At 48.4% G+C, this 13,641-nt stretch overlaps 1 protein-coding gene across 1 annotated transcript in view; it reads right to left on the bottom strand.

Moving 5' to 3' along the window:
- Positions 1 to 5,963: 5,963 nt before the first annotated feature.
- ptchd1 (patched domain containing 1) overlaps positions 5,964 to 13,641 on the bottom strand; it is a gene marked incomplete at its 3' end in the record, with an annotated part of 47,550 nt that continues 39,872 nt past the window's right edge. The window contains exons 4-6 of the mRNA XM_083632117.1: positions 8,848 to 9,142; positions 8,017 to 8,416; positions 5,964 to 7,064 (exon numbers count right to left, since the gene is read on the bottom strand). Of these exons, the coding sequence (XP_083488243.1) occupies positions 5,964 to 7,064; positions 8,017 to 8,416; positions 8,848 to 9,142 (1,796 nt within the window). The remainder of the gene's footprint in view (positions 7,065 to 8,016; positions 8,417 to 8,847; positions 9,143 to 13,641) is intronic.

Here is a 13,641-nt window from a genome sequence, read left to right as displayed (position 1 = left end):
TCGGTGCTGCCCGCGAGGGCAGCGCCGAAGAAAATTTTACGTTTTTTGGACTTTCATCCATATTTAGAAGAATATTTAATTTTAAATTAACATTAGGATTATACTGTTGTGATGTCATTATTCAGTATCTTCTCCTTTTCTCACTCACTTTCATGTAAGCACCTGCTCTCCCTTTAGTCGTTTTACACTACAACAGACAGAAACACAGGCATAAACACTGAACTTATTATTATTATTATTATTATGGAAAACCAGATTATGATGAAAATCAAACACTTTTGAAGAGAGAGTGTATGAAATAAGATTAGAGCTGGGAAGCACAAACTGTTTTTTAATGCATCTTGTTGGTGGTATAAACACAAGACAGCCAAATCCAACAATTTCGAAAATCCATTTCTTGCCACCAGGGGGTGCTGCAGCACCCTCAGCACCCCCCTTCCAGCTCCCTTCCCCCGCTCTGGGAAAAAGCTTCAGTATGGATTAGGGACCATGGTGAAAGTGCTGCAGCCCGGGCAGCCAGAAAGCCAGAATTAGAAAAATGATTACACTATTATTTAAAGACTTAAGACGTTGTTCTTCTTATTTTTGTCTACTATTGTAAAATAATAGTAGGCCTATTATCATGAAAAAGTATTTGTAAAAAAAAATTTGTTTTTTTTTTTTTTTTTTTTTACCCTTTCTGGCGCCCCTAACGGCTCAAGCGCCCTTAGCATTTGCCTAGTTCGCCTAATGGACGGCACGCCACTGAGCTCCCCTGTACCTGCAATCCATGGTCAGGTTCCAAACCTCTCAGCGCTCCCTTCGCTCCTCCACCAGTGCAGGTCGCCTCGCCCCTCCTTCGCTACGGGGGCTCAAAAGTCGCTCATCCCGATCTAGACTCTTCTCGTCCCTGGCACCTCAATGGTGGAACGAGCTTCCACCTTCGGTCAGGACAGCTGAATCACTGCTGATCTTTCGGAAAAGACTAAAGAGACACCTTTTCAGGCTCCATCTGGGCCCTTCTTGATCTAACTTCGTTCTCTCTCTTTCCTTATTAAAAAAAAAAAAAAAAAAAAAAAACTAACCTTGTACCACTAACCTAAACTTGTACCACTGTTCCTTCAGAAGTTGTAGTTGTCATAGACTGTGCTCCATAGTTGATTGCTCTATTGCTGACAAAAAATGTGTTATTGTAAGATGCTTTGGATAAAAGCGTCTGCCAAATGACGTAATGTAATGTAATGTAATGTAATGTGATATAGGCTACACAGTGTCATGATGTAGGCTACACAGTGTCATGATGTAGGCTACACAGTGTGATGTAGGCTACACAGTGTCATGATGTAGGCTACACAGTGTGATGTAGGCCACACAGTGGCATGATGTAGGCTACACAGTGTCATGGTGTAGGCTACACAGTGTGATGTAGGCTACACAGTGTCATGGTGTAGGCTACACAGTGGCATGATGTAGGCTACACAGTGTCATGGTGTAGGCTACACAGTGTGATGTAGGCTACACAGTGTCATGGTGTAGGCTACACAGTGTGATGTAGGCTACACAGTGGCATGATGTAGGCTACACAGTGGTATGGTGATGTAGGCTCAGTGTCGTGATGTAGGCTACACAGTGGCATGGTGATGTAGGCTACACAGTGTCGTGGTGATGTAGGCTACACAGTGTCGTGGTGATGTAGGCTACACAGTGGCGTGGTGATGTAGGCTACACAGTGGCGTGGTGATGTAGGCTACACAGTGGCATGGTGATGTAGGCTACACAGTGGCATGGTGATGTAGGCTCAGTGTCGTGATGTAGGCTACACAGTGGCATGATGTAGGCTACACAGTGGCGTGGTGATGTAGGCTACACAGTGGCGTGATGATGTAGGCTCAGTGTCGTGATGTAGGCTACACAGTGGCATGATGTAGGCTACACAGTGGCGTGGTGATGTAGGCTAGTGGCGTGGTGATGTAGGCTACACAGTGGCGTGGTGATGTAGGCTCAGTGTCGTGATGTAGGCTACACAGTGGCATGATGTAGGCTACACAGTGGCGTGGTGATGTAGGCTACACAGTGACGTGGTGATGTAGGCTCAGTGTCGTGATGTAGGCTACACAGTGGCATGATGTAGACTACACAGTGTGATGTAGGCTACACAGTGTCGTGATGTAGGCTACACAGTGTCATGGTGATGTAGGCTACAGTGTGATGTAGGCTACACAGTGTCGTGATGTAGGCTACACAGTGGCATGATGTAGGCTACACAGTGTCATGGTGTAGGCTACACAGTGTGATGTAGGCTACACAGTGTCATGGTGTAGGCTACACAGTGGCATGATGTAGGCTACACAGTGTCATGGTGTAGGCTACACAGTGTGATGTAGGCTACACAGTGTCATGGTGTAGGCTACACAGTGTGATGTAGGCTACACAGCGGCATGATGTAGGCTACACAGTGTCGTGGTGATGTAGGCTACACAGTGGCATGGTGATGTAGGCTCAGTGTCGTGATGTAGGCTACACAGTGGCATGGTGATGTAGGCTACACAGTGTCGTGGTGATGTAGGCTACACAGTGTCGTGGTGATGTAGGCTACACAGTGGCGTGGTGATGTAGGCTACACAGTGGCGTGATGATGTAGGCTACACAGTGGCGTGGTGATGTAGGCTACACAGTGGCGTGGTGATGTAGGCTCAGTGTCGTGATGTAGGCTACACAGTGGCATGATGTAGGCTACACAGTGGCGTGATGATGTAGGCTCAGTGTCGTGATGTAGGCTACACAGTGGCATGATGTAGGCTACACAGTGGCGTGGTGATGTAGGCTACAGTGGCGTGGTGATGTAGGCTACACAGTGGCGTGGTGATGTAGGCTACACAGTGGCGTGGTGATGTAGGCTCAGTGTCGTGATGTAGGCTACACAGTGGCATGATGTAGGCTACACAGTGGCGTGGTGATGTAGGCTACACAGTGGCGTGGTGATGTAGGCTCAGTGTCGTGATGTAGGCTACACAGTGGCATGATGTAGACTACACAGTGTGATGTAGGCTACACAGTGTCGTGATGTAGGCTACACAGTGGCATGATGTAGACTACACAGTGTGACGTAGGCTACACAGTGTCGTGATGTAGGCTACACAGTGTCGTGATGTAGGCTACACAGTGTTGTGGTGATGTAGGCTACAGTGTGATGTAGGCTACACAGTGTCGTGATGTAGGCTAGACAGTGTGATGTAGGCTACACAGTGTGATGTAGGCTAAACAGTGTGATGTAGGCTAAACAGTGTTGTGATGTAGGCTACACAGTGTCGTGGCTTTTGACAATACTGCTTCGAGATTGTTTTCTCTCCAGTAGATTGAATTCAACAACAGCAGGTGAGACTGCAATTTGAGTATACCAAAAAGAGCAAAAGTCAGAGAGTAGTCTCTAGTTTCTTTTGTAATAATTAAATCATGTTTAAAAAGAACTGTCTATTAGGCAGCATGCCTCGTGTCTAAGATCATATTTGTATAGTGACTATTAGTAATTGTGTGAGTACTCTGTTTTACAAAGGCTCAACAATGGTTTTATTCAGGCGAGCGTGAAGCAGGTTAAGAGAGCATGGATTAACAATAGCAAGCACTCCCACACACACACACACACACACACACACACACACACACACACACACACACACAGACACACACACACACACACACACACACACACACCAGGAACGGCTGAATTGAGCGATTCAGGAGGAAAGGAAACGCTTACTTTCCCCTGTGAAGGGAGAATAGAGCTCAACAGTCACGTGACATCATGACGTCACCTCCTGTTCCGGAAGAGTCTATCCCATTCATGTTTCTCATCACATTTGGAAAAATCCATATCTAAAGAGTTTTAAACCTGCAAGCAAGCCAACTGTCCAGCTACAGAATCGTTACAGCCAATGGGAGAGCACTCTGAGCGGCAGTGGGCGGGACCAGCGGTCTTGACCGGCGCCATTACAGGTATTAGCTGTAATGGCCAACGCTATCGTAGATAGACACATTTCTGTGCATTAATGTGAACGAACCAGCAAACTGATCTCAAGCAGATACATAACGTTGAAAGCTGCATGACTTGTAGTGATTAATGGTTAATAGTTTCAGTCCCTCAGTGGCGGTTTTAGCCCTTTACTCAGCAAGTGATGACCTACATTGGTAGTAGCCTAGCCAAAGGGAGAAGAGCCAGAGAAAGAAATGAATGCAGACCACCAATCACATACGTCGTCGTTACACCTTAGGATTGTGGGTAGTGTAGGCAGATCATGTTTTCTAATATTTAAAAATAGAAAAAGGATATGAAGACTTCATTTGTAAAAACAGGTATCTCCGTTTGGATTTTCTATCATTTTATTTTATATATCGATTTATTTTGGGGACATTTTTATTATCAATCATAACTAAAACATATTCATCTGATAATTTTCACATAAATCACCTCAATAATGTTTTCTATGTGCACTCCAGGGAGTTTGTTGTTTGTTCATTTTAAGAATGGCGTTTACCTGTTTTTGCAAATGAACTCTTCATATTATCTTACAGATGTGTGGCTTCTACAGGAAGATATACCATTGTTTCACCACTGGATCATGCGTGGTAAGTCTACATTGGGTGGTTACAACATTATGGCTAATAAGTAAAATCTCAATGAGAATGTGAACGGGAAATACTCTTCCGGACCATTGACGTCACAGATGAAGCTTCGTGAAGCAGTTTCGTGTCAGTCAGACTTGCGGTGTAGGGGGTTGGGCCTTTCAAAGTGTGACATTTTGACTTTTGATTATAGCAGTATTAGCTACCTACTTGGTCAATTAGTGTAATTTTTTAAAGTGTGAGGATGCATCATCCCCCCCCAAGGTTCCGCAAAATCAGTGGTGTCTGAGATTTCACCTGAGACGTGTTCACACGTGTCTGCCATCAAATCCAGAGTGACTTTACAATGAGCAGGTACAGGTTCAAGGCCTCAGAAACAGGACATTGGAAATGACAGAAATATTTCATACTTAATGTAAACAGTAAATAAAAATTGAATGGTAGCATAAACTCTGGTAGTAAGGAGGAACAGGATAGAAGATGACAAAGACGTCAAATGGTTGTAATGCTTGGGCAATTTGTTGACTTATGACTCTGATATTTCAGTTTCAGTCTAATTATGAATGTTGTTGCCATTAGATCAACAACCTTTCCATTTAAGATTGCATTAAGTTGTCTTTGTCTCTTACCATTCCCCAAATACCAAAGTTTAAACAAACTCAGTATAACCTGCATCAAAGCTGAAAGCACTTATAAAGACCATGTTTTCTTAATTTGACCTTTATTTATCCAGCACTAAAGTAAAAAGGCTCGATCATACAGATCATAGCCTCATGTCATTGTAGCTGTGGTTGTGCAACTTGATACTGGCAAAGAGATAGCAGGAGCCAAACAATGTGATCGGATCTAAAGCGAGTTTGAGTGATGTGAAAGGTGCGGCACTTCTTCTGTGATAACGTCACTTCCAGGACTGACCTCAGCGGATTCTCCACTCCTGATTGGCTGTTTGGAAAAGAGCTCATTAATATGCCACACAACACTAGCAACAAGCAGGTAACCATGGATACACTGCATTGGATATGCACCACCCACCGTCTCCCACTCTCTTTCTCTCTCTCTCTCCCTCCCTCCCTCTCTCCCTCTGCCTCTCTCGCCCTCCATCTCTCTCACTCCCTCCCTCCCTCTGCCTCTCTCTCCCTCCCTCTCTGTCTCCCTTCCCCTCTCCCTCCATCTCTCTGTCTCCCTCCCTCTCTATCTCCCTCATTCTCTCTCTCCTTCCCTCTCTTTCCCTCCCCTCACTCTCTCCTCTCTCTCTCCACAGGGATCGGCCTTCTTGTCTGCAGCAGCTCAGACTGCAATGAACCAATCCCCGGCCGGCGGTGACCATAGCAACCGAGGGTCCCGTAACAACATTCCGTGCTCTATCAGACGGTGGTGATCTGATCGACCACTCGCGTGCTGTCATTCATCTCCACGCACTCCACCTCCTGGCTCCGCCCCTCCCCGCCTGCCCCCTGGCCCCGGGTCTTGGAGGGGGGCAGGAAGGTGAGCAGGGTGGGCAGGAACGCCAGCGTGTGCAGGGCCGAGCAGCCGGCCGTGAGCGCCAGGCAGCGGAACAGTGTGTGTGTGAGGTTGGAGCGCACGCAGCCCACGGGCACCAGGGCGGCGCCGTAGCAGAGGAGCGTCTGTAACGAGGGCACGCCGTGTCTCTCCAGCACCACGCGCACCCAGCGAGTCCTGCTGTCACCCCGGCCCGAGGCAAAGCCGCACAGCAGGGGGCCGCTGCAGTCCGCCGAGTGGCCCAGGGCGGAGATCAGACACAGCACTGACATGCAGTCCAGCTCCACGCCCCATAAGGTCATGAAGCCCAAAACCCCGAACTGCACTGACAGCAGGGTGAGCCCCAGCCACACGGAGACCAGAGGCTCCACCATGGCCAGGGAGGAGAGACCGAGGAGGAAGAGCACCGCTAGGAGGGAGTGTCTTAGCGGCGAGCTCACCGCGGCGGCGTAGCGGTCCAGGTAGACGAAGGAGGGGTTGAAGATGAGGAAGCGGACGCGCGAGGTGAGCGAGAGGCGCCGCAGTGTGTCCAGCAGCACCGACATCTCCTCTCGCTTGTTCTCCGTGGTCTTGGCCACCAGGAAGACGCGGGAGGCGGCCACGTTGGGCTCCTCGCCCGGGCCGCGCTCTGCGAAGATGATGTCATCAGAGAAGTGCGCATACTGCGCCTCGCGGAGGAAGGAGTGGCGCAGCGTGCGGGTGAAGTTCTCCCGTGACTGGCTCGTGGACTGGTTGTGCTCCGATAGGTAGTTCAGGTAGGATTCCAGCCAACTGATTCGCTGGAAGCCTTTGGTGTATTCCAGCAGGTCTCGCTGTACCGAGGCATTCCAGTAAGGGGCGCTTTCATAGATGTAGAATCCAATGACGGGCGAGTAGGAGCTGAAGTAACGCTGCTGCGCACGGGCATACAATACTGTCGCTGTATCCATGGCAACCAGCGCACTGGGGTCTGAACTCTGGGTCACCTGTAGACGACACAATCACATTTGTTACAGATTAAAGTGTGTGTGTGTGTGTATGTGTGTGTGTGTGTGTGTGTGTGTGTGTGTGTGTGTGTGGGGACAACGGATTCACACACCCACAGTAGATGTGCATGCATGTATGTGTATATGCATAGACAACAGGAGGAGAGAATTGATATGCACATCACGTAGGTGCAAGGCTATCAGAAAAGCTGTCAATAAAGAAAAAGTCATGCCTGCACACTCACTCCATGCCACAGTTTCATAGAGATGTTTCGATCCTACTTGGATCTTCAAAGTCAAAATGTTTGACCGCAGGCTGACAGGCTCTATGGTGGCAGGTGTGGTTAATGATCCAAACCACCCAGGGTGATGAACATCTCAACATAATTAACAATCCAATAGCCTGAATTACATAGAAATGGGTAGGCCTACATATAGAAACAAAGAGTAATACCAAAATCACCCTTAAAAACATACATATCTCATAGGTACAAAAAACAACATCAAATTGCTATCAAAATCCACATTTTACACTCCAACAAATGTATTATGGCCAGAAAAAAATCTGAAATTCATGAAACTGGATGTTAACACCCTTCTATAGAGAATCAGCCAGATCAAATCACATACCTGTTGTATTACACATTTCTGCATTTATACAGATAATGTGTGTCAGGGTCTAGAAAAAAACTATATAAGTAAAAATATAAAAATAGGGAGAGCCATCTTGATACTACAGTACCATCATTTTAATTCTTTATCTTAGCTAAAAGAAGCGTTTGATCTCATACTCAAGAGGGTATTTAAATCAAGAGAAGAGGAGATGATTTAAATACTGCTGTGATTTATATACATTACATCTGCATAAACAACAGACACATTTTGTTATTGATTAGAAGAGTTAGGTGTGTGTGTGTGTGTGTGTGTGTGTGTGTGTGTGTGTGTGCCTCACTTGTAGGAAGCCCATCAAGCCAAAGGAGATGTAGACCAGATACAGCAGGACCACAAATGGTTTGACGTAGGTGTTGGTGATCCAGTCTCCATAGCAGCGCCGCACACACCCCAGCAGCAGGTGCGAGTCCTGAGGATGCGGGTCCGGGCTGGCCACCGGGGTGTGTGTGAGAGGATGTGTGTGTGCGGGGTTAATAGGCACGTGACTGTGTGCAGTGGGGTTGTTAGCTGTATGCGCGTGCACGTTTGCATGCGTCAGGTTCGGGTGTCCGACCGTGGGCGGAGGGGTGGCCGTTGTTTGCGTCTCTTCCTGGTAGCGCGTGTACATGAGGCACCGGTACCAGGCCGGCTTGGAGTCCAGCCGGTCAGGCTTGGGGACCCGCCGGCAGAAGCAGCCGTGCCTGTTAATGAATACATTTACAATAAAGAATGATCATAATGAATAAACTTAACTCAAATGATGTTGATTAATGTGCACTGTCCCTGAAAAAAAAGTAAAAAAGTAAATAAATAAATAAATAAGTAAGTATATATATATATAAAGAATGACAAATATAAGTTTGCTGTCAGTTGATTAAGTGTTCACTTTAATGAATACATGCATGGAGGGAAATACATCATATCAAAGGGGGAATGGTGCAATTCTCTGAGTCAGAGAGGCTAGGCTTGTATCAGGCTGTCAAGGTCAAGCAGTGCTCCTCCTAGAATCTCATGATGTTGTCTGTATGAACAAGTGGGGGTCTAAGAAACAATACCTCTGTCTATAGACTCTATCATCATGTGCTATCAGATGTTGATCAATACATTGGAATAGCATAGATTTCCTGATCACCTGTAGCCCGTCTCCAGGTAGCCGGTGAACACGAGGCAGGAGCCATAGAAGGAGAGGGTGTAGACGTAGCTGATGGTGACGGCGAGGGCAGCCGTGCGGCAGAAGAGACGCACGGCCTCCATGTTGGTTAGGGGTGAAGCGGCCAGGCCCAGCGTGGTCAGGTGCAGCATGGTGCAGCCAGAGAAACGCAGCATGACGTCCTGGAACACGCCCGCCACGCGCTCTTTCACATGCTGGTCCTCCCGCGTCCGACGCCACGACGACAGGATCTCAAAGGAGCCGAACAGCCCGTGACCTGGGGTAGAGGGACATGTACAAAACATTAAAAGACTCTGTACGTATCCAAAAGTTGTAGACAATAGTTTCAATCCAAATCCTACAGCTCTTCTAAAGCTAAGAGTGTCTTGCCTTGTAATTGTGTGTTAGCACATACTGCTGTAGGCTACCGCCATGTAGCTAATGCTTGCTCCTACCCCGGCTGGGGTACGCTAACTGAGAGATTAGCTTAGCGAATATGCTAGCTAGGTCAGCTTTCAGACGAGTGTGGTTGTCGCTTCTCTCAGTACTTACGCTAGCTTGGCTAACTTTGCATGTTTGCTAAGTGTTGCTTTTGCCGCCATGCAAATAGCACCTACTACTTTTGACCTTCTCCTCAGCTGAGGAGTTTTCTTCTGAGATTGACTAGCTTCGCTAGCCGCTAGCTTCACCTTGTGGTTACGCTCGCTTCCCAGTGTTAAAAATACTCAGGGTAGAGGCTCGCTTCACAGGCTTGTGTAATAGCTCGCGCTTGTCTCTTGGTACTTACGCTAGCTTGCTAGTGGCTTGTTCACGCTTGTTCTCTCGAGTTAACAGGTTGTGTGTGTTTGCTGCCTTCCCTTCGGGCTACGCTATTGCCGCTTATGTTACCATTGCATGCGCACGTTCGCTAGCCTCCGGCGGCTTACTGTCTAGCTTGTGTTCAGCGCTAGTTTACTAGCTTGCTTTAACGGTACTCCCGCTAACAGGGTGCGGCCGGCGGGAGCTTGCTACTTTAGTGATTAGCTTCCTGCTTTTATCTTGTGCTACTAAGCATGGATGAGGGAAAGTCAGCGAGGGGATGCGCCTTGTGTAAGACTACGTTGGCCGAGTATGACCAGCACGATAGGTGCGTGTTGTGCCTTGGGCATGAGCACGCTGCACAGGCGCTTTTGAACCCTCGGTCTTGCAGCCGCTGTGCTATCTTCAAGATAGCCGTGCTGCGTCATAGAGCTTCGAAGCGTGTCTGTTGAATCTCTCCGGCCTGTCGTGGGTGAAGCCCCTGCTGCTCAGGGCTTACAGGGCCAAGGGCTCCAGTCCGAACAAGACAAGCAGTCTGAGTTTAGGTGGGGCACCTTCATTCATAGAGCGGGGCGGATTCCCCAGGTACGACCCCCTAGTCGACACCCCCCAGGGGGAGGTTCCCGGAGGGGAAGAGGCCTGGGACGGTGCTTCCACCGTCACTGCGGCTGCGGAGGAGGAAGCTCGCGCGGAAACGAACGAGCCCTACCAAAAGCAGTTTCGCGGGGTGATGTCCAGGGCCGCAGCTAAGCTGGGCCTCGCTTGGGCTGACCCACCCCAGCCCCTTGCATCAGTGCTACAGGGTTGCTTTTTTCAGGCACGCCAGGCATCCCGCCCGCAGCGCCACATGCCTGTCTGCGAGGACGTGATCCACGCTGTACAGACAGTGTGGGATAGACCACAGGAGGCCAAGCCACATTGCGTGAACTTGGCCTCGTGGTCTATGCTGGAGGGCGAGGCTCGGCTGGGATTCATGAGAATGCCCCCCCTGGAGGAAGTGGTGGCGGCTCACCTGGCCCCCACCTCCAGCAGGCCGACACTGCCTTCTAAGGCTGGGTTCACACCGGCGACCCAAGCCTTGCCTATGCCTTGCCTTTACCCACGATTTTAAATAGGTGTCCGTTTTAGTCAACGAGGCTGTGTACACTGGCTGCCTGAGCGTGAACCCTGCGTGTACCCACGCCTCGCCTGTGCCTTGCCGATTTTATCGTTTAGGCGTGAGTTCTATTTTCAAGCCGACAAGGCGCGTGCAGGCAGGCTTCTTCTGTCAAGCCATGAAAGAAAAACGCGACAATATCCGTGGGAAATGGCAAAGTCAACTGAATTTCAAAATAAAATGGAGTTACAACAGTGTTGAGCAGAGAGAGAGAGAGAGAGAGAGAGAGAGATTGACGGGTGGCTATCACGTGGGGCTTTCTCCCTGTCTGCAAACACATCTTCATGACAGAGAATATCCACCGAAGAAGCAAGATGGACAATGTTGTTGTGCCAGCACATATTCTTGCAAGATCACCTCTCTAAAATGTCCGACTATAGTCAGACGTGGTTATACATATCCAGAATCAATAGAACATTAAATATATCCTATTTATTTTACCTATGATAATTCGGGACCACACATGAAAAAATACAGTCGGGAGAGAGGAGAGGCGCTTGTGACTCGGCTCCAGGTTCGGCGTGCAAAAGGCGTGCGGTGTGATCGCAAAAGCGTGTAACAGGTTCACGCCCAGCTCGGCGTAGGCGTGGGTTGAGGCAAGGCTCAGGTAGGTTGTCTGTGTGAACAAGGCGTGCCAGTTGACGGCCAGACTGGCCGAAAAGTCTTATCTGGCAGCGGGTCAGTCCGCTGCCATGACTAACAACCTGCCCCCTGATTCGACAGGTGTTGGACAGGGTGAGGGAACAGTGTCTGCGGCTCATTTTGGTGGCCCCCTTTTGGCCCAAGCAGATATGGTTTGCAGACCTGATCTCCTTGGCACAGGGACCGCCCTGGGCGTTGCCGTTACGGGCGGATCTCCTATCCCAGGCGGAGGGGGAGGTACTCCACCCCTCCCCCAGCGGGTGGAAACTAGCAGCCTGGTTGCTGAACGGGACCATTTGCTAGCCCAGGGCTTCCCCTTAAGTGTGGTGTGCAGTATTCAGAGTGCTAGGGCTACTTCGACCCGCTCTCAGTACACGTACAAGTGGCGGGTCTTTTCGCATTGGTGTACAGACAAAGGTGTGGATCCAGTGAACTGTGGTGTACGGCCCATTCTCTGTTTCCTTCACAGCCTTCTTGACGTGGGCCAGTCCCCGCAGTCTCTTAAAGTGTACGTAGCCGTGATTTCTGCTTGCCACATGGGAATTGAGGGTAGGCCCGTAGGGGAGCTCCCTCTAATCTCACGCTTCATGAAGGGAGCGCGTAGGTTGCGCCCGCCATCGCGGTGCGTCTTTCCCAAATGGGACTTGGTCACGGTGATGGACGCGCTTCTTATCAATAAGTTATTTGGCGGGACATAAACCATACATACGCCTATAGATTACTCGCCTATTTTCAGATCAACTGTAACAATCAATGAGGGGGAACAAGGTGGGTAAACTACCCACCTCTAGTATTTACTGCTAGCATGCCCCCATCACAACCATCTCTTGTTGAGAACAAAAGAAAACCTTAGCGTGGTAGCGAGGCCAGCTAGCCACGGGTCAGTTTGTTTGTTTGTGTGTGTGTGTGTGTGTGTGTGTGTGTGTGTGTGTGCGCGTGTATGTATGTGTCTGTCTGTCTGTCTGTCTGTTTGCTTATCTGCTGGTTGCTAGTTAACTAGCTTGAGTTGAAGCACAGTTTGAAACCAATGTCTTTGTGTTTTTTATTTTTGTTCAGCAGCTTCTGAACTCCCTTATCAAATCCTTATTCATATTATATCATATTCATATTCATATTATTATTATATGAATGAATGAAACCTTTATTGCCCCCCAGGGAATTTGCTCTGCATTAGGAGCCCAAAAAGAACATGACAGGCACACATGCAATAATAATTACAATAATCCATGAGAAGTGATAAAAGCATGGATACCTCAAAATTAGACCACGCATTTGATAAGATTTCTGCTTTCAGATGTTTTATTACAGAAAGTGTATGAAACCCATGACCAAAACAGTCCTACATTCTATCATTGTCTTACTTGTGGACTGTCTCCCAGTGTGTCAGTGGAGTGACAGTGATCAGCTGGAGTGGATGGGGAGTGGTTAATGTAAATGAGCAGCTATTGTTCACTCCCCCATTACCTGGCTGGCCCAGAGGTGAAAAGTACCTTAAACTTTCAGGCTGATTATCTCTCAATGTTGATTTGAGGTGTACCAACATTCAAATAAGCATATCTTCTTCAATTATTTTCATAATCTATAAAAAACTGAAAAATGACCTCGGCCCACTTTGTACTCAAATTACCAGCCTGTGTCACAATTGCCATGCATCCGTTGTTCACCGATGCCTCTCGGGTCGCTCTGACGAGTGCTCCCGGCAGCAAGGGCGGTTGAATTTGGCACTAGAGTGAGAGCTTGAGTTCGAAACGAAGTAAAACATTAGGGTTGTGCTACAACCCAGGTTTTACGAGTGAGAACGAGAGCTCTCACTACCCAGCGTTGCTGCGTCGATGCGTCGTTGCGCAGGTGGGCTGGAAGATGGAGTGACAGTCTTTGGAAATTGAGCGGACGTGATGTGTCACGTGTGAAGGCATGTGGGTGGCCGTCTCATTCCCAAGCTCACCATGCCACCTGTCGGTGGTTGGTTGGTTTTATAAAAAGGTCATTTTTGGAGCAAAATTATATTCTTCCAGTTGGCTGCTGTGCGCAGCGAAATGGCACTAGAGTGAGAGCTCTCGTTCTCACTCGTAAAACCTGGGTTGTAGCACAACCCTAATGTTTTCTGAGTTTGGGTTGTAGTGGGCGCCTGTGGTGCTTCGGGCTCATTGTGTTCATATCTTATCACGTAATATGGGATT

Source organism: Poromitra crassiceps (assembly GCF_964638095.1).
Source record: "Poromitra crassiceps genome assembly, chromosome: 2".
Classification (NCBI taxonomy): Eukaryota; Metazoa; Chordata; class Actinopteri; order Beryciformes; family Melamphaidae; genus Poromitra; species Poromitra crassiceps.
This window is presented reverse-complemented; position numbering and strand designations above follow the sequence as displayed.